The 21,695-nt window shown below is 37.7% G+C and overlaps 2 protein-coding genes across 2 annotated transcripts in view; both read left to right on the top strand.

Moving 5' to 3' along the window:
• The first annotated feature begins 165 nt into the window (after nucleotides 1-165).
• On the top strand, nucleotides 166-6,954 carry LOC127367663 (hydroxysteroid dehydrogenase-like protein 2). Its single transcript, XM_051407698.1, has 4 exons — nucleotides 166-231; nucleotides 5,881-6,012; nucleotides 6,095-6,220; nucleotides 6,320-6,954. Exons 1-4 carry the CDS (start codon nucleotides 219-221, stop codon nucleotides 6,433-6,435), a joined length of 387 nt encoding a protein of 128 aa, XP_051263658.1. The 5' UTR covers nucleotides 166-218; the 3' UTR covers nucleotides 6,436-6,954.
• Nucleotides 6,955-7,354: 400 nt separating this feature from the next.
• LOC127367364 (mucin-2-like) overlaps nucleotides 7,355-21,695 on the top strand; it is a 56,659-nt gene continuing 42,318 nt past the window's right edge. Inside the window, exons 1-2 of the mRNA XM_051407127.1 lie at nucleotides 7,355-7,650; nucleotides 8,067-8,180. Of these exons, the coding sequence (XP_051263087.1) occupies nucleotides 7,470-7,650; nucleotides 8,067-8,180 (295 nt within the window). The 5' untranslated portion in view covers nucleotides 7,355-7,469. The remainder of the gene's footprint in view (nucleotides 7,651-8,066; nucleotides 8,181-21,695) is intronic.

Consider the following 21,695-nt stretch of genomic DNA (forward strand, 5'->3'; position numbering starts at 1 on the left):
CCCTAAAGAGCAGGGAGTCCAAAACTTCGATCAGTACGCCGTCCAACCAGGTGAGAGCATGCTAGCTGAGTTAATGCTAACCTAGCATGTGTGTAGTTACAGGCTAGCTTTCCTGCACACTGTCATGTGGTAGTTATTGTGGTCTCTGATTGGTCGACAGGGCACCCCTGCTGCCAGACTTCTTCCTGGACGACGCACCCGAGACACTGGTGAAAAAGATGGAGGAACACGGTAAATACTATAAATACAGCAAATACTATAAATACAGTAAATACATTAAATACAGCAAATACTATAAATACAGTAAATACTATGAATACAGCAAATACATTAAATACAGCAAATACTATAAATACAGCAAATACTATAAATACAGCAAATACTATAAATACAGCAAATACTATAAATACAGTAAATACATTAAATACAGCAAATACTATAAATACAGCAAATACTATAAATACAGCAAATACATTAAATACAGAAAATACTATAAATACAGTAAATACTATAAATACTGTAAATACTATAAATACAGCAAATACTGTAAATACTGTAAATATAGTAAATACTATAAATACTATAAATACTGTAAATACAGCAAATACTATAAATACTGTAAATACAGTAAATACTATAAATACAGCAAATACTATAAATACAGTAAATACTATAAATACTATAAATACTGTAAATACAGCAAATACTATAAATACTGTAAATACAGTAAATACTATAAATACAGCAAATACTATAAATACAGTAAATACTATAAATACTGTAAATACTATAAATACTGTAAATACTATAAATACTGTAAATACTATAAATACTGTAAATACTATAAATACAGCAAATACTGTAAATACTGTAAATACAGTAAATACTATAAATACTATAAATACTATAAATACAGCAAATACTGTAAATACTGTAAATACAGTAAATACTATAAATACTATAAATACTGTAAATACAGCAAATACTATAAATACAGTAAATACATTAAATACAGCAAATACTATAAATACAGCAAATACTATAAATACAGCAAATACTATAAATACAGTAAATACTATAAATACTGTAAATACTATAAATACTGTAAATACAGTAAATACTATAAATACAGCAAATACTATAAATACTGTAAATACAGTAAATACTATAAATACTATAAATACTGTAAATACAGCAAATACATTAAATACAGTAAATACATTAAATACAGCAAATACATTAAATACAGCAAATACTATAAATACAGCAAATACTATAAATACTGTAAATACATTAAATACAGCAAATACTATAAATACAGTAAATACATTAAATACTGTAAATACTATAAATACAGCAAATACTATGAATACAGCAAATACTGTAAATACAGCAAATACTATGAATACAGCAAATATTATAAATACAGTAAATACATTAAATACTGTAAATACTATAAATACAGCAAATACTATAAATACAGTAAATACTATAAATACTGTAAATACAATAAATACAGCAAATACTGTAAATACTATAAATACTGTAAATACTATAAATACTGTAAATACTATAAATACAGCAAATACTGTAAATACTGTAAATACAGTAAATACTATAAATACAGCAAATACTGTAAATACAGTAAATACTATAAATACTATAAATACTGTAAATACAGCAAATACTATAAATACTGTAAATACTATAAATACTATAAATACAGCAAATACTATAAATACTGTGAATACTATAAATACTGTAAATACAGCAAATACTATAAATACTATAAATACAGCAAATACTGTAAATACTGTAAATACTATAAATACTGTAAATACTATAAATACTGTAAATACTATAAATACAGTAAATACTATAAATACTGTAAATACTATAAATACAGCAAATACTGTAAATACTGTAAATACAGTAAATACAGCAAATACAATAAATACAGCAAATACTATAAATACAGTAAATACTATAAATACTGTAAATACTATAAATACTGTAAATACTATAAATACTGTAAATACAGTAAATACAGCAAATACTATAAATACAGTAAATACTATAAATACTGTAAATACTATAAATACAGCAAATACTGTAAATACTGTAAATACAGTAAATACAGCATATACAATAAATACAGCAAATACTATAAATACAGCAAATACTATAAATACAGTAAATACTATAAATACTATAAATACTATAAATACAGCAAATACTGTAAATACTGTAAATACAGCAAATACTATAAATACAGCAAATACTATAAATACTGTAAATACAGTAAATACTATAAATACAGTAAATACTATAAATACTATAAATACTGTAAATACAGCAAATACTATAAATACTGTAAATACTATAAATACTATAAATACAGCAAATACTATAAATACTGTAAATACTATAAATACTGTAAATACAGCAAATACTATAAATACTATAAATACAGCAAATACTGTAAATACAGTAAATACTGTAAATACAGTAAATACAGCAAATACTGTAAATACAGTAAATACAGCAAATACTGTAAATACAGTAAATACTATAAATACTATAAATACTGTGAATACAGCAAATACTATAAATACTGTAAATACAGCAAATACTATAAATACTGTAAATACTATAAATACAGCAAATACTATAAATACAGTAAATACTATAAATACTGTAAATACTATAAATACAGCAAATACTGTAAATACAGTAAATACAGCAAATACTATAAATACAGCAAATACTATAAATACAGTAAATACTATAAATACAGTAAATACTATAAATACTGTAAATACTATAAATACTGTAAATACTATAAATACAGCAAATACTGTAAATACAGCAAATACTGTAAATACAGCAAATACTGTAAATACTGTAAATACAGCAAATACTATAAATACAGCAAATACTATAAATACTGTAAATACAGTAAATACTATAAATACTATAAATACTGTAAATACAGCAAATACTATAAATACTGTAAATACTATAAATACAGCAAATACTATAAATACTGTAAATACTATAAATACTGTAAATACAGCAAATACTGTAAATACAGTAAATACTATAAATACTATAAATACTGTAAATACAGCAAATACTATAAATACTGTAAATACAGCAAATACTATAAATACTGTAAATATAGTAAATACTGTAAATACAGTAAATATAGTAATTACTATAAATACTATAAATACTGTAAATACTATAAATACAGTAAATATAGTAAATACTATAAATACTATAAATACTGTAAATACTATAAATACTGTAAATACAGTAAATACTGTAAATACAGTAAATACTATAAATACTGTAAATACAGCAAATACTATAAATACTGTAAATACTATAAATACAGCAAATACTATAAATACTGTAAATACTATAAATACTATAAATACAGCAAATACTATAAATACAGGAAATACTATAAATACTGTAAATACTATAAATACTGTAAATACTGTAAATATAGTAAATACTGTAAATACAGCAAATACTATAAATACAGTAAATATAGTAAGTACTGTAAATACAGCAAATACTATAAATACTATAAATACAGTAAATATAGTAAATACTGTAAATACAGCAAATACTATAAATACAGTAAATATAGTAAGTACTGTAAATACAGCAAATACTATAAATACTATAAATACATGAATATAGTAAATACTGTAAATACAGCAAATACTATAAATACAGTAAATATAGTAAGTACTGTAAATACAGCAAATACTATAAATACTGTAAATACTATAAATACAGCAAATACTATAAATACAGCAAATACTATAAATACTGTAAATACTATAAATACTGTAAATACAGCAAAGACTATAAATACTGTAAATACAGCAAATACTGTAAATACAGTAAATACTATAAATACTATAAATACAGCAAATACTATAAATACTGTAAATACAGTAAATACTATAAATACTATAAATACAGCAAATACTATAAATACTGTAAATACAGCAAATACTATAAATACTATAAATACAGCAAATACTATAAATACTGTAAATATAGTAAATACTGTAAATACAGTAAATATAGTAAATACTATAAATACTGTAAATACAGTAAATACTATAAATACTATAAATACTGTAAATACAGCAAATACTATAAATACTGTAAATATAGCAAATACTGTAAATACAGTAAATATAGTAAGTACTGTAAATACAGCAAATACTATAAATACTATAAATACAGTAAATATAGTAAATACAGTAAATACAGTAAATATAGTAAATACTATAAATACAGTAAATATAGTAAATATTATAAATATAGTAAATATTATAAATACAGTAAATATAGTAAGTACTATAAATACAGTAAATATAGTAAATATTATAAATACATGAAATATAGTAAATACTATAAATATAGTAAATACTATAAATACAGTAAATATAGTAAATATTATAAATACAGTAAACATAGTAAGTACTACAAATACAGTAAATATAGTAAATATTATAAATACATTAAATATAGTAAATACTATAAATACAGTAAATATGGTAAATATTATAAATACATTAAATATTGTAAATACTATAAATACAGTAAATACTATAAATACAGTAAATAAATATAGTAAATACTATAAATACAGTAAATATAGTAAATACTATAAATACAGTAAATACTATAAATACAGTAAATACTATAAATACTATAAATACAGTAAATACTATAAATATTATAAATACAGTAAATACAGTAAATACAGTAAATACTATAAATACAGTAAATACTATAAATACAGTAAATACAGTAAATACAGTAAATATAGTAAATACTATAAATACAGTAAATATAGTAAGTACTATAAATACAGTAAATACTATAAATACTATAAATACAGTAAATACTATAAATACAGTAAATACTATAAATACAGTAAATACTATAAATACTATAAATACAGTTAATATTATAAATACAGTAAATACAGTAAATACAGTAAATATAGTAAATACTATAAATACAGTAAATATAGTAAGTACTATAAATACAGTAAATACTATAAATACAATAAATACAGTAAATACAATAAATACAGTAAATACTATAAATACAGTAAATACTATAAATACAGTAAATACTATAAATACTATAAATACAGTAAATATTATAAATACAGTAAATATTATAAATACTGTAAATATAGTAAATACTATAAATACTATAAATACAGTAAATATTATAAATACAGTAAATACAGTAAATATAGTAAATACTATAAATACATTAAATATTGTAAATACTATAAATACAGTAAACATAGTAAATACTATAAATACAGTAAAAATAGTAAATATTATAAATACAGTAAATATTGTAAATACTATAACTACAGTAAATATAGTAAATATTATAAATACTGTAAATATAGTAAATACTATAAATACTGTAAATATAGTAAATACTGTAAATACAGTAAATATAGTAAATACTATAAATACAGCAAATACTATAAATACTGTAAATACTATAAATACTGTAAATACAGTAAATACTATAAATACTGTAAATACAGCAAATACTATAAATACAGTAAACATAGTAAATACTATAAATACAGTAAACATAGTAAATATTATAAATACAGTAAATATTGTAAATACTATAAATACTACAGATATTACAAACACAGTTTCTAAAGTAGGATAATGAAATATATCTATAATTACATTATAATAAACAGCACACTGACCTCATTGTGCCTTTAAGCGTCACTGTGGCGCCCCCTGATGTCTCATAAAGACAAACCAGTCAAATTACCTGTTTTTTTTTTCTCCACGTTGCTAGGGGCGACCCCAGCCTTCAAACCACCGCCTCCCTCCAGTGGACCAATAGAAAGCACGTTTGACGCCATCAGAGGAGTCATCAACGAAGACGTCGTCAAGACAACACAGGGCATTTATCAGTTCGACCTATCAGGTAACAGTAAAGTTAGATTGTGTCCATATAAGGAGATTCTGTGGGCGTGGCAACAACATGAACGTCTTTATGTCCATATAAGGAGATCACAAAGGCGTTTGGTTCCTGGACTTGAAGAGCGGCGCCGGCAGCGCGGGGCCGGGCCAGCCCGTCAAAGCCGACGTCATCATGGCGATGGACTCGAGCGACTTCAGCAAGATGTTTGCAGGTGAGCCGTCACCACGGTAACGCTGGTGTAAAACACAGCCATAGCGATGGATTTAGCGGCGTTGTTTCCGTGGTAACAGCTGTGTGTTGGCGTCCTCAGGGGAGCTGAAGCCGACGATGGCCTTCATGTCGGGGAAGCTGCGGATCAAAGGCGACATGACGCTCGCCCTCAAACTGGAGAAACTGATGACCCGCATGAGCAAGGCCAAACTGTGAGACTGAAGCCCCGCCCCCAGACCCACTCAGGCCCCGCCCACCCGCTGTACATGTTGCCTTAATAAAATAATAATGAAATAATAACATTTTAATAAAACCTTAATAAAAAACTGAAAACGTTGTGGTTTCATTCAGAGAACTCTGTTTATATCTCTGATATTATTATACTGAGGACATTCAGCACACAGACCATTATTAACATTAGAATTAATGTTAATATTCATATATAAATATATATGTATATTTTTATATATATATATATTTATATATATATCTATATATAAATATATATGTATATTTTTATATATATATATATTTATATATATATCTATATATTTATATATAGATATATATAGATGTGTGTGTTGCAGCCAGTCACTCCACCATCTCTCCCTGTTGCGTGTCAACAAGTGTGAAGTGTGTATTTCAGCCTGTGTGTGTGGATCAATAAACTGTCTTATGTGTAAAAGCTGGTGTCACATTTTACACATCAAACAATAAAAACTGTTTAAGTAAAAACCCTCCTGTTTTCTTCTTCTGTGATCTCTTAGTAAAAGGGGGCATTTAATTATCATATTAATATTAATATATATATTATTATTAATATCTATATAAGGACCGTGCATGCCTATAAGTAAGAATACCTGTCAGATAAATGGGAGTGTGATAAATATTCAAGTTCCTCAAAACTAAAACGTTTAGTTTCCTTTATTATAATTATAAAATAATATACTATTATTATTATTATTATTATTATTATTATTATTAGAGTTATGAAGTATCAGAGTATCAGTATCTGTATAAATCTACAAATATCAGTATCTGCTGTCGGACACCATAAAACAATGAGCATGAGTGATTCACTCAGTCTCTCAAACACACCTGCGAGTGCAGCTGCTGAACTTCCGGTTCTCGTTATCCAATCAGAGGCCGGATCCAGGTGTACGGAGGGCTTTTAGTCGCAGCTGTGGCGGCTCCGGCCGTCAGCTTCCAGCCGCTCTTCGGTCGTTCCCCTCGGCAGAGAACAGTGGAGCATGTCGGCGGTTCTCGGACGGATGATGATGATGATGGTCTGGGTTTGGATCAGTCTGCTGACTCTAGCCCGGTTCAACACGGCACAGGACCAGCACCGGGACGCCGAGCTCACGGCGCTGCTGGAGGAGACCGGGAGCGGCGGAAGACTTTCTCCGGTGCCAGTGTGGAAGTTCCTGAACGGTAAAAAGATCCACCTGTGATCAATAAAGGAAGTTAAATCCAACATGGAGTTCAGAGTTTGTCCTGATGAAGTGAATGAAGTGATTTAAATAGTTTCACACTCACTTTGTTTTTACTAACTGCTAATTAAACCCTGAAATATAATTAAATAAATGTAACCTTCCTCAACCAGCAGACATAATAAATGTAATTATAATTAAACTGCTGTTAATATTTACATTTATTGTATCATTAATGAAAAAAATCAACTTTTGTTAAAAAATGTCTCTTAGCTTCTCTGAGCCACTAGCTTAGTCCAGCTACGGCCACGCCCCCTGTGGTTCTCTCTGCTGCCTTTAGTGGGCGCTAGCTATCAGAACTGAAGTTGAACTGGATTCCTTCCCATCATGCATCAGCAGTAACTCTTTCTGTTTCAGAGCGCCGTGACGGTGGTGAGGCGTCAGATTTCGGCCGGGTGCAGTATCTCTGCAGCGGCAGCTCGCTGTCTGTTCGCTTCTCGCTCATTCGACACACTGATCTGCGCCTGGCAGGTGAGTTTGATTCGTCCACCAGCTGCAGAGATTTTACACACTTGGATTGCCAGAATGAAATATAGAAGTTTAGTTTACTGACTGATTCAGTCTCATTATATAATGTCACACCAGGAGCATCAGCAAGCTTTAGCTCAAACTATAAAACGTTAAAAAGGTTCAAATGAAACCTATTAAACTCTTTACACCGGCACACTGCAGTGGGGGCGGAGCTACAGAAATCTTCATGTGCTTTAATCAGTCACATTTAATGTTTACTGAAGCTGCCAAATTAAGATTAGCGCATGGTGTTGATTCATGTTTCTAATAAATTTTCCCCACTCAGCGATACACCCGCTGAGGAACCAACTCTGGTTATTGGCAGCTCCATAGTCAGAAACGTGAAGTTAGCGAAGCCAGCGGCCATAGTTAAATGTATCCCTGGGGCCAGAGCGGGCGACATTGAATCAAATTTAAAACTGCTGGCTAAAGATAAACATAAATACAGTAAGATTGTTATCCACGTCGGCGGTAACGACACCCGTTTACACCAATCGGAGGTCACTAAGATTAATGTGGAGTCGGTGTGTAACTATGCTAAGACAATGTCGGACACCGTAGTTTTCTCTGGACCCCTGCCCAATGTGACCAGTGATGACATGTATAGCCGCATGTCGTCATTCCACCGCTGGCTGTCGAGGTGGTGTCCAGCAAACGATGTGGGCTTCATTGATAACTGGAAGCCTTTTTGGGGAAAACCTGGTCTGATTAGGAGAGACGGCATCCATCCCACTTTGGATGGAGCGGCTCTCTTATCTAGAAATATGGCAAAGTTTATTTCTAAAACCTGACAGTCCAGAGTTAGGACCAGGAAGCAGAGCTGCTGTCTTACACACTTCTCTGCTCTTTCTTTAGAACAGTCACCCACCCAAAACCCCATAGAGACTGTGTCTGTCCCCCGACCACCAAAATTATTTAAAGAAATAAAAACAAGAGGAGTTCAACATAAAAACCTAATAAAAATTAAAACCAACTCCTCAGTAGCACAAAATAAGAGAATGAAATGTGGACTGTTAAATATCAGGTCTCTGTCCTCTAAAGCTGTTTTAGTGAATGAATTAATATCAGATTATGATATTGATTTACTTTGTCTTACTGAGACCTGGTTGTCCCACGAGGAGTATGTTAGCCTAAATGAATCCACCCCCCAGTCATATTAATACTCTCATTCCTCGAGGCACAGGCCGAGGAGGTGGAGTGGCAGCCATATATGATTCGAGCGTTTTAATGGACCCTAAACCTAAACTAAATTATAATTCATTTGAAAGCCTTGTTCTTAGTCTTTCTCACCCAAACTGGAAAACACTGCAGCCAGTTCTATTTGTTATAGTGTACCGCGCTCCTGGACCGTACTCTGATTTTATATCTGAATTCTCAGAGTTTCTATCAAGTATAGTCCTTAAATCAGATAAAGTAATTATTGTAGGTGATTTTAATATTCATGTGAATGTTAACAATGACAGCCTTAGTAATGCATTTATATCATTAATAGACTCAATTGGCTTCTGTCAGAGTGTAAATAAACCAACTCATTGTTTTAATCACACTCTTGACCTTGTTCTATCATATGGCATTGATATTGAACATTTTATAGTCTTCCCACATAATCCTTTCCTATCTGACCATTATTTAATAACTTTTGAATTCATACTATTAGATTATAAGCCATTAGGCAAAACTTCTGTCGTGGAAATTCTTCCCAAAGTTGAGAGGTGCTAAGTCTCTGAAGAACTTTCAAGCCGGTGTGATAATCAAGTCACTTTACTTCATGCTGCATGGAGAGAAGGTCACGTCATGGATGTTCTCTCCCGACTTCCAAAATGCTCTCCCTTATATACATTTCAGTGCATCTCATTACATCACAAACAATGAAACCCCCTGTGTGTCTTGCAAATGTTACTCCTGTAAATCCAGGTCTCTCTCACCAAATGGTCCTTTGATGTGTGACTTCCCCCTGGCTCTTCCTATCATAAACTCAACCTTTTGACCAGGGGCACATCTATTTTATTACCCCCAAATCCTGTTTCTCTCCCACACTTCCTACAGCAGATGTCTATCTGACAGTGCTGTAGCTAAATTTAAGGAGGAGATTCCTTCAGTGTTTAATTCAATGCCATGTCTGAATTTAAGAGTCCTATAACGACTTTAGTCCCTCTGAAATTGATAATCTTGTCGATAGTGCTACAGGCTCACTACGATCAACATTAGACTCTATCGCTCCTATAAAAAGGAAATTATTAAACCATAGGAGACTAGCACCTTGGTATAACCACCAAACCCGCCAGTTAAAACAAATAGCTAGACAATCTGAAAGGAAATGGCGCTCTTCCAAATTATCAGAATATCGCTCAAATTGGCAAGATAATCTTAAAACCTATAGAAAGGCCCTCCGTATTGCCAGAGGAGCCTATTACTCAGCACTAATAGAAGAAAATAAGAACAACCCTAGGTTCCTCTTCAGCACTGTATCACCAGGCTGACAGAGAGTCACAGCTCTATCGAGCCACATATCCCCATAAACTTAAGTAGCAATGACTTCATGAGCTTCTTCTATAATAAAATTATTACTATTAGAGAGAAAATTAATCACCAACTGCCATCAACAGTTATCAGTGGCTCTCCAAGTTCAGGGACTTCTGTCAATGTAAACTTAGATGTATATTTAGACTGTTTTTCTGCTATCGATCTTCATCAGTTAACTTCAATCATTTCTTCATCGAAGCCATCAACCTGTCTATTTAACAGGCAGTGTTTCCTTGCCCTTGTCTCAAAGGTCTTGCTCATGGTGGTACTGTTGGGTCTCTGTAAATGTTATAAAGAGTTCGGTCTAGACCTGCTCTATTTGAAAAGTGTCCTGAGATAACTTCTGTTCTGAATTGGCGCTATACAAATAAAATTGAATTAAGTTTTCTAAGACTTTTTTTTTTTTACTTCCAGTAAAAGCAGGGTCCCCAATAGAAGCCTGTCTCCATTAAAAGCTGGCTGTGGCTCCACGTTCTGACAAAACAAGTTTAACATTTATTCAGATGCTGCAAACAAGAGAGCAGATTGTAAAGTCTGTACAGTCCGTTCCTCCATTATTTATTCAGGGTCCACCCATCAGAACAAAGTGTTTCATTAAATAAATCTGAGTTGTGAATATGATGTCTGTTTGCCTTTAATCAGCTGAATATAACAATCATTGTGTTCGGTACCTTTTAGAATGACATTTTTTTTATCTACAGAGGAAGCAGGTCCTCTTCCGGTGGAGTCCGCCATGTTTGTACAGTAGCCCAGAGTGGACAAAAACACTGGATCTAGAGCGACTTTCATGTTTTTCACAAGTTCTGCAAACAGTTTCTCTTCCACAGCCCGATCTCATTCCCAGGTTATCAAACGCTCTAAATCCCACACTGGTCCTTTTAGGTTAATCCTAATTAATGGGTGATGGGTTACTATCTTTTATTTTGTCCTATCGTCTTTCCACAGACGGGAGGAGGTTGTTGACAGATGGATGTCAAGGTTCTGTTCGTAACCTCGGGCCGTGGATGCTGCTGACGCTGCCTTATACCAGCTGCCACTTGGCATTATGGGTAGGAACATTTAAAAAAAAAAAATAAATAAAAATAAATAGATATATAGAGATATAGATATATATATATATAGATATATATAGATATATATATATATCTATCTATATCTATCTATATATATCTATCTATATCTATCTATATATATCTATCTATATATATCTATATCTATCTATCTATATCTATCTCTATCTATATATATCTATCTATATCCTATATATATCTATATATATCTATATATATCTATATCTATCTATCTATATCATATCTATCTATATATATCTATATCTATCTATATATATCTATATCTATCTATATATATCTATATCTATCTATATATATCTATATATATAGAGATATCTATCTATATCTATCTATATCTATCTATATATATAGAGATATCTATATATCTATCTATATCTATCTATATATATAGAGATATCTATATATCTATCTATATCTATCTATAGATATATATTAGATTATCTATCTGATTTTCATTATCACCCTAAATACCAAATGTTCATAATTTCTACTCCCCTTTTTTAATTTTGATTTAGCGATAAACTGTCTGATTACTTTGCTTCTGATATAGTCTGCTTAAAGATAAGAGCTAGAATGAGTTAAATATTGACTTTTCCCCCTGGTGACGGTTGTGTTTTTTCACTCTCCAGGTTTCAAATGGAACCTGGTTTCGTCAGCTGAGACTTCGTTACTTTGACCATCTGCTGCAGGCAAACGTAACTGGTCTGGCCACCTGTGAGAATCCTGCAACATCCCTGCAACTGATGCCACCGTTGGTGACTTGCAGAACAACAGATGTCACTGTGAAACTGCCTCTTGGAACGTCGGGCGCCCGTGGTGGTGGTCGCCGTGGGGGTCGTCGTCGGGGCATCAGACGTGTCAGCCAGTGGTGGGGCGCCCGTGGTGGTGGTCGTCGTCGTGGGCGCCCGTGGTGCTGCTGGTGGTGGTCGTCGTCGCCGGGCGCCCGTGGTGCTGCTGGTGGTCGTCGTCGGGGCGCAAGTGGTGGTGGTGGTCGTCGTCCGTCGCGCAAGTGGTGGTGGTGCTGGTACTGGTGGTAGTCGTCGGGGCACCAGGGGTGTCGATTCCGGTATACGGCCCTTCAGAAATTTCATCAAATCCCCACAACTCAAAGATTTCTGTGTCAGCATCAGTCACTTCGTCATTCCGGAACCCACTGGGCTCCGTCGGTTCCTGGATGACGGGCTCCACTAGAACTTGCTCAAAGTCCCAAAGCTCCCACAGGTTGGGGTTTTGGAGAGCTCTTGGGTGTCGATCCCGCCTAGTTTGTGTTGCTGCAGTGGAACAAGCTGCCAGCATCGTGGATGTTTTCCCAGCAGAGTCTAAATAAATCACTTCAAAGATTGAATCCCAGGGCACCCGGGGGGCACCCAGCGCACCCGGGGCACCCGGGACACCCGGGACACGGACGCCCCGGAGCGCCTACAACGGGCGCCCTGCTGACTACCACCACCATGGGTGGCCCCCAGCGCCCCAGGCGTCCCGATGACGACCACCACCACGGGCGCCCCACCACTGCCTGACACGTCTGACCCACCCATTCACCCCCTCACGTGTGTGTGTGTGTGTGTGTGTGTGTGTGTGTGTGTGTGTGTGATAATAAACCAAAGCATTACTAAATCCGTCTATTCCCTTTTTTCCTAACTTGTAAAGATTTGTTTGACTTGAGACTATTGAGATGCGCCTGTAGATTTAAATTAGAATATCATGGTAAAGTTCATTTCTTTCAGTAGTCAAATTCAAAAAGGGAAACTCGTATAGATTCATTACACACAGTGAAACATTTCAGGCCTTTATTTCTTTTAATTTTGACTATGGCTTACAGCTAACAAACCCAAAATTCAGTATCTCAGAAAATTTTAATATTAGTACTAGTTCAATATTGTTGACTCACAATGTTACACTCTAATCAGTTAATTAAGTCAACACCTGCAAAGGTTTCCTGAGCCTTTAAATGGTCTGGTTCAGTAGGTTACACAATCATGGGGAAGACTGCTGGCTTGACGGTTGTCCAGAAGACAGTCATTGCCACCCACAAGGAGGGAAAGCCACAGAAGGTCATTGCTAAAGAAGCTTGCTGTTCAGAGTGCTGTATCCAAGCATATTCATAGAAAGTTGAGTGGCAGGAAAAAGTGTGGTAGAAAAAGGTACACAAGCAGCAGGGATAACCGCAGCCTTGAGAGGATTGTGAAGCAACGACCATTCAATAATTTGGGTGAGATTCACAAGGAGTAGACTGAGGCTGAGTCAGTGCATCAACAGCCACCACACACAGATGTATCCAGGACATGGGCTACAACTGTCAGAAGCGTCTTACCTGGGCTAAGGAGAAAAAGGACTGGACTGTTGCTCAGTGGTCCAAAGTCCCCTTTTCAGATGAAAGTGAAGTTTGCATTTCATTTGGGAATCGAGGTCTTCCTCCAAAGTCTGGAGGAAGAGTGGAAAGGCACAGAATCCAAGTTGCTTTTAGTCCAGTGTGAAGTTTCCACAGTCAGTGATGATTTGGGGATCTGCTGGTGTTGGTCCCCTGTGTTTTATCAAGTCCAAAGTCAACGCAGCCAAATGTCTACCAGGACATTTTGGAGCACTTCATGCTTCCTTCTGCTGACAGGCTTTATGGAGATGCTGATTTCATTTCCCAGCAGGACTTGGCACCTGCCCACTCTGCCAAAGGTACCAATACCTGGTTTAATGACCATGGTTTTACTGTGCTTGATTGGCCAGCAATCTCACCTGACCTGAACCCCATAGAGCATCTATGGGCTATTGTCAAGAGGAAGGTGAGAGACACCAGACCCAACAATGCAGACGAACTGAAGGCCGCTATCAAAGCAACCTGGACTTCCATAACACCTCGGCAGTGCCACAGGCTGATTGCCTCCATGCCACGCTGCATTGATGCAATAATTCATGGAAGATTAGCCCCGACCAAGTATTGAGTGCATATATGAACATACTTTTGAATAAGCAGACATTTCTGTGTTAAAATGTATTGGTCTTATGAAATATTCTAATTTTCTAAGATACTGAATTTTGGGTTTGTTAGCTGTAAGCCACAATCATAAAACTTGAAAGAAATAAAGACTTGAAATATTTCACTGTGTGTAATGAATCTATATAATGAGTTTCACTTTTTGAATTGAATTTCTGAAATAAATGAACTTTGTCATGATATTCTAATTTATTGAAATGCACCTGTACATTCATTAATTTCTGATAATTAATCAGACATATTGTGACAGAAACTTTTATTTTATTGTGTAATCTGCTATAGTGATTTAACTCCTAGCTTTAAACTGGAAACTGGAACCCATGTTTTAGGACGTCTATCAGTAGAAAACGGCATCAACAGGATTCTCTTATTGTAAGGTAGAAAATGTCCATAATGGGCTTTTAAAAAGAACTTGAACAACATAAAACCAACTGAATAAGTTTGATATTCAGTATCTTTTGATGGTGAAGCATTTTTAAACCTTCCTGTCCAATGAGAGCGCTCCAAACTAATCTCTGCCTAAAGGAATATAAACAGTTCCCACAACATCAGGGGTTGCTCCTCTGTTTAAAGTGGATAAACAAAGTTATAATGCATTGAAATACAACTGTGTGCTTCAGAGTTGTATCTGAACGTCAGTGAATAATGGTCGAGTAAGGTCCGATCACAGACTCAAACTGCCTAGCTTAGCAATTCAGACTAATCTTTAGCTAAATGACATTATATAGAACAACCTTCCTCCTCCCATGTGCTCCGCTACATCAGGCGGATAGAAGTGATGGATGCCTCCTGAAAGATTAAGATTTAATAGGAGCCATTAATTAATAATTGTATTATATTAGGTTAGTGATGGTTCATATTTCTTGGTGAATGTGATGAGTTGGTGTTTCTGATATATTTTCATTATTTTGTCTGTGTGACTGAATGCTGAGTCACATGGATGTGAGCGGAGCCACTGAGCACCTGTCCACCTGTGAGTGTGATGAGTTTATTCACTGTGAATAATTATGAGTTCACGCTCCTTACTCTAGTTTGTATCTTATAAAATTATTAAATGCATTATTTCCTATCTAAGATCACAAATCTACGTTCTGATCTGTGACTTCAGGTTTCACCCACGACCAGGACACATTGTGTTACTTTGTTTTTAAATGTTTGTCTCCTTCAGTTGAAAATGACCAAAGACAAGCAATCGTGACGTTGTGCCAGCCTATTTCCTGCCTAGCAACGAGGAGCCAATCGTGACTAGTGAGAGGAATCAACCAATCAGGAGCAGCAGCTCTCTGGTTGTCCTGTTTTCGTGTTGCTTCGAGCTAATTTTAATTAAATTAAACTAACATGAACTTTTAGTGGGTTTATCTGGATGTCTTAAGGGTCTGAACCACTGACGGTGTAGTATATAGTGCCGTGCACTTATACTGTCACGATGATGTTAGTGAAGTGTAGGCGGAGGGATACTAGGTTGTGATGTGTCTAGTTCCCGGGCTACCGGAGTGAGTGTAATGCAGGCAACGTGTGGGCAATAAAGCGACACTGTTGGAGTTAAAGACAAGCCTACGGATGTCCATTATGTATGTCGAGTCACCCGGCCATGAAGAACTATAACATGGTGTCAGAAGTTGGTCCAGTTCGTCAGTTTGCCGAAGTCGAAAAACACCAGAGTTTTGCTAGCTAAAAGTTGTGCTAGTGGTAGCGTCCCTAAAAAAGTAGACGCACGGAGACCTGCAACGACAGGAGACGGTATGATGGAGCAGTTCAAACTACCATCGCCACTGGTGTTGACAGGCAACTTGGGAGAAAACTGGAGAAGATGGGAACAGCGCTTCCAAATCTACATGACCGCGAGTGGTGCAGAGGGTAAGGATGAAAAGATCAAAGTTTCCATCTTACTGCACGCACTAGGAGAGGAGGCTCTCGAAGTGTATAACACACTTAACCTTCCAGAAGAAAAGACTGTGAAAGATGTTCTCACAGCTTTTGAAGCATATTGTCTGCCCAAGAAGAATACAGTGTTTGAAAGGCACCAATTTTGGGCGCACCCTATGACAGCCTCTGTCTCCATTGATAAATATGTGACGGAGCTCAGACAAAAAGTAAGGACTGTGAATTTGGCGCCTCGGAAAACGACATGATCAGAGACAAGATTGTGTTCAGTATGAATGACCAGCGTCTTAAAGAGAGACTTTTAAGAGAGCCAAATCTTACATTAGAAAAGGCCATAGACACTTGCCGTGCTGCTGAGATCGCCAGAGCTCAAATAGAAGCAATGAGCGCAGCCACTCAAGAGAGATCTGTACATACAGTGCATAAGAAAAAACAGGACAGTCAACCACGCAATAAAGGACCAAAGCAACCTTTTCAACACACACAAAGCAGTGGACATGTAAACACATGCAGAAAATGTGGAAAATCACACCAGCCCAAACAATGCCCAGCATATGGAGTTTCCTGCCACAAGTGTGGTAAACAGAACCACTATGCAAAGATGTGTGGGTCAGGTAAAGCACAGCATAGAAGGACAGTGCATGATATCAGTCCAGAAATTGACACTCTGTTTATTGGAACAGTGAACATTGACCAGCTCGACTCCAGCCTTGACAAGTCCTGGTACTCTGAAGTACAGGTTGACAACATGTCCGTAAGGTTCAAATTGGATACAGGAGCAGAGGCCAATGTCCTACCACTGAGGATGTTTAAGTCCATGAAAAGGAAGGCCAGACGGGAAAGGAGAGCACACCTGCAACTACAGCCCACAAAAACAGTGCTGGTGGCTTATGGAGGGATGAGGCTGAGGCCAGAGGGGTTACTCACACTCAAGTGCTCTACACCCAAAGCTCATGCAAGTCTGCCGTTTTACATATCGAGACACTCATCCACACCTATCCTAGGGGGAGATGCTTGTGTAGACTTGCACCTGGTAAAAAGGCTGGACATCGACAAACTGGATGTGAAACATCCAACTACGAAGGAGGAGCTGATAGCTCCACACCCAACAGTCTTTGAAGGTCTGGGGGAGTTTGCCGGAGAATATCACATCCACACAAACCCCAAGGCTACGCCAGTCATACATGGCTGCAGAAAAATACCACTGGCCATGATGGATAAACTCAGAGACACTCTTGATGACCTGTTACAAGCAGATGTGATTGCACAGGTGACGGAGCCAACACCATGGGTAACTAGCCTTGTAATCACAGAAAAGAAAGATAAGAAGAAATTGAGGGTTTGCTTGGACCCCACTGATTTAAACAAAGCAATACTAAGACAGCACTACTCCATCCGCACAACAGATGAAGTTTTGTGCAAACTTGCTGGTAAGAAGATATTCACAGTGCTGGATGAGAAGGACGGCTACTGGCAAGTAAAGCTTGACAAGGAGTCATCGCTGCTGTGCACATTTAACACACCGTGGGGAAGATATAGGTTCAAACGTTTGCCATTTGGAATCAAGTCAGCAAGCGAGGTTTTTCAGCAGCGCAATTGTGAAGCGTTCGGTGACATACAAGGAGTACACATCATAGCTGACGATATGATCATCGCGGCAGCTACAGAAAAAGAACATGATGAGATAATACAGAAAGTGATGACCAGAGCAAAAGAAGCAAATGTGAAATTCAACAAAGAGAAAATACAGTACAAGGTGAGCAGCGTCAACTACATGGGCCACGTCGTCACTTCAGAGGGTGTGAAAGCAGACGAGGCAAAAGTTAAAGCCATAGCTGAGATGCCTCCACCCACTGACAAAGCAGGACTACAGAGGATGCTAGGCATGACAAAATACCTGGCGCAGTACATCCCAGGCAAGGCCACCATAACAGCGCCGCTAAGACAGCTGCTCAGGAAGGACAATATGTGGCAGTGGCAACACGAACATGACGAAGCAGTCAAAAAACTGAAAGATGCTCTCACAAATGCTCCTGTGCTCAGATTCTTTGATCCACAGAAACAGCTCATCATACAGGCTGATACGTCTAAGGACGGCCTAGGAGCATGCCAAGTACGGCCGCCTCGGTGTGTTGGTGCGCTTTGTTTTTTCTTGCTTTGTGTGTTAATTCAGTTTTCGGCTGTGATACCCGGGGCTCTTTCACTAAAGAAGAGCTCATGAACATCAGGGGAACAACTCCAGCTGATCTCTTTCCCACTTTTCTTATTTCTTCCGTGGAATTATTGGACATTGTGGTCAAAAGTGCGCTCACCTTTGCTCACGCAGTGAAACGCAGGAGGAGAGGGAGACGTGCCGGTGCGCTTGTGCGTCTCCGCCAGCGCGGACATCGTACGCCGTTACCTGGAATATTCCTCTCCAATGTGCGCTCACTGTGCAACAAAATGGACCAACTTCAGCTACTTCTGGGGAAAAACAGTGACTTTTCTTCATCCTCTGTTTTATGCTTCACAGAGACGTGGCTGAGTGGATCGGTACCGGACTCTGCGCTGCAGCTGGCAGGCTTCCAACTCCTCAGAGCGGATCGTGACACAGAACTCTCCGGCAAAACAAAGGGTGGAGGTATCTGTTTTTATACCAACAGTAGCTGGTGTAATGATGTGACAGTGATCCAACAGCACTGCTCTTCTACTCTGGAATCTTTCTTTATAAACTGCAAACCTTTTTACTCCCCCGTGAGTTTGTTTCATTCATTCTGGTCGGTGTTTACATTGCACCGCAGGCCAACGTGCAGGATGCACAGCGCATACTCGCCGACCAGATACTGTATGTGGAGCAGACTAACCCGGACTCTTTAGTTATTGTCCTCGGTGACTTTAACAAAGGAAACCTCAGTCACGATCTTCCAAAATATAAACAGTTTATTAAATGCCTGACCAGAGAGAAGAATATACTGGATCATTGTTACACTACAGTCAGCGGAGCTTATCACGCCGTCCCCGCCGCACTGGGCCTCTCCGACCACGTCATGGTCCACCTGATTCCCTCATACAGGCAGAAATTAAAGCTCTGCAAACCTGTTGTGAGGACATCAAAGCAGTGGACCAGTGAAGCTGTGGAGGATCTCCAGGCGTGCTTGGACTCTACTGACTGGGATGTGTTCAGGACTGCTACTAACAGTCTGGATGAGTACACAGAGGCTGTGACGTCATATATCAGCTTCTGTGAGGACTGCTGTGTACCATCACGCACCAGGGTGAGTTACAACAACGGCAAACCCTGGTTCACAGCCAAACTCATTCAACTACGGTTGCAGAAGGAGCAAGCGTTCAGGAGTGGGGGGACAAGTTTAAGGAGTCCAAGTACAAGTTTAGGAAGGCGGTGAGAGAAGCTAAACATCAGTACTCTGAGAAACTTCAACACCAGTTCTCAGCCAACGACTCTGGTTCTGTCTGGAAGGGGCTCAGACAGATAACTAACTACAAGCCCAAAACCCCTCACTCCATCAATGATCTGCGCCTGGCAAACGAGCTGAATGAGTTCTACTGCCGCTTCGACAGACAAAGGAGCAGTCCTGACACCATCCCCCGTGACACCCCTCACCGGCCCCACCTCACCAGTCCCTCCCCCCAGCCCAGCAGGAGCTGGGGCCACTTCACAGCTTCACACCTCTGTGAATCCCTCCTCCTCCACCACAGTGACGACTCTCTGCCTCCAAGAGAGGGACGTCAACAGACTCTTCAAGAGGCAGAACCACCGCAAAGCAGCCGGACCAGATTCTGTCTCTCCATCCACCCTGAAGCACTGTGCTGACCAGCTGTCTCCGGTGTTCACTGACATCTTCAACACCTCTTTGGAGATATGTCACGTGCCAGCCTGCTTCAAAGCATCGACCATCATCCCTGTACCCAAGAAAGCAAGGACCACAGGACTAAATGACTTCAGACCTGTTGCCCTCACCTCTGTGGTCATGAAGTCTTTTGAGCGCCTTGTGCTTTCCCACCTGAAAGCCATAACGGACCCACTCCTGGACCCCCTGCAGTTCGCCTACAGAGCCAACAGGTCTGTAGACGATGCAGTAAACATGGCCCTACACTTCACCCTCCAGCATCTGGACTCCCCAGGAACCTATGCCAGGATCCTGTTTGTGGACTTCAGCTCTGCGTTTAATACCATCATCCCTGCTCTGCTACAGGACAAGCTCTCCCAGCTCACTGTGCCTGACTCCACCTGCAGGTGGATCACAGACTTCCTGTCTGACAGGAAACAACACGTGAAGCTGGGTAGAAATGTCTCTGACTCCCAGACCATCAGCACCGGATCCCCTCAGGGCTGTGTTCTTTCTCCTCTACTCTTCTCCCTGTACACCAACAGCTGCACCTCCAGTCACCAGTCCATCAGGCTCCTGAAGTTTGCGGATGACACCTCCCTCATTGGGCTCATCTCTGGTGGAGATGAGTCCGCCTACAGATGGGAGATTGACCATCTGGTGACCTGGTGCAGCCAGAACAACCTGGAGCTAAATGCTCTAAAAACAGTGGAGATGGTTGTGGACTTTAGGAAGAACCCAGCCCCACCCGCCCCCATCATCCTGTGTGACTCCCCAGTCGACTCTGTGGAGTCTTTCCGCTTCCTGGGTACCATCATCACCCAGGACCTCAAGTGGGAGCTGAACATCAGCTCCCTCACCAAGAAAGCCCAGCAGAGGATGTACTTCCTGCGACAGCTGAAGAAGTTCAACCTGCCAAAGACAATGATGGTGCACTTCTACACTGCCATCATCGAGTCCATCCTCACCTCATCCATCACCATCTGGTACGCTGCTGCCACTGCCAAGGACAAGGGCAGACTGCAGCGTATCATTCGATCAGCTGAGAAGGTGATCGGCTGCAATCTGCCATCCCTCCAGGACCTGTACGCCTCTAGGACCAGGAAGCGTGCAGGTAAGATTGTGGCTGACCCCTCCCACCCAGGTTACAATCTCTTTGAGG

This window comes from Dicentrarchus labrax, unplaced genomic scaffold (genome assembly GCF_905237075.1).
Source record: "Dicentrarchus labrax unplaced genomic scaffold, dlabrax2021, whole genome shotgun sequence".
Classification (NCBI taxonomy): Eukaryota; Metazoa; Chordata; class Actinopteri; family Moronidae; genus Dicentrarchus; species Dicentrarchus labrax.

Bases quoted from the DNA above. Each gene is read 5' to 3' on its own strand.
- LOC127367663 (XM_051407698.1), top strand. The intron at 6,013-6,094 runs GTAACAGTAAAG...TGTCCATATAAG, and splicing joins TTATCAGTTCGACCTATCAG to GAGATCACAAAGGCGTTTGG. The intron at 6,221-6,319 runs GTGAGCCGTCAC...TGGCGTCCTCAG, and splicing joins CTTCAGCAAGATGTTTGCAG to GGGAGCTGAAGCCGACGATG.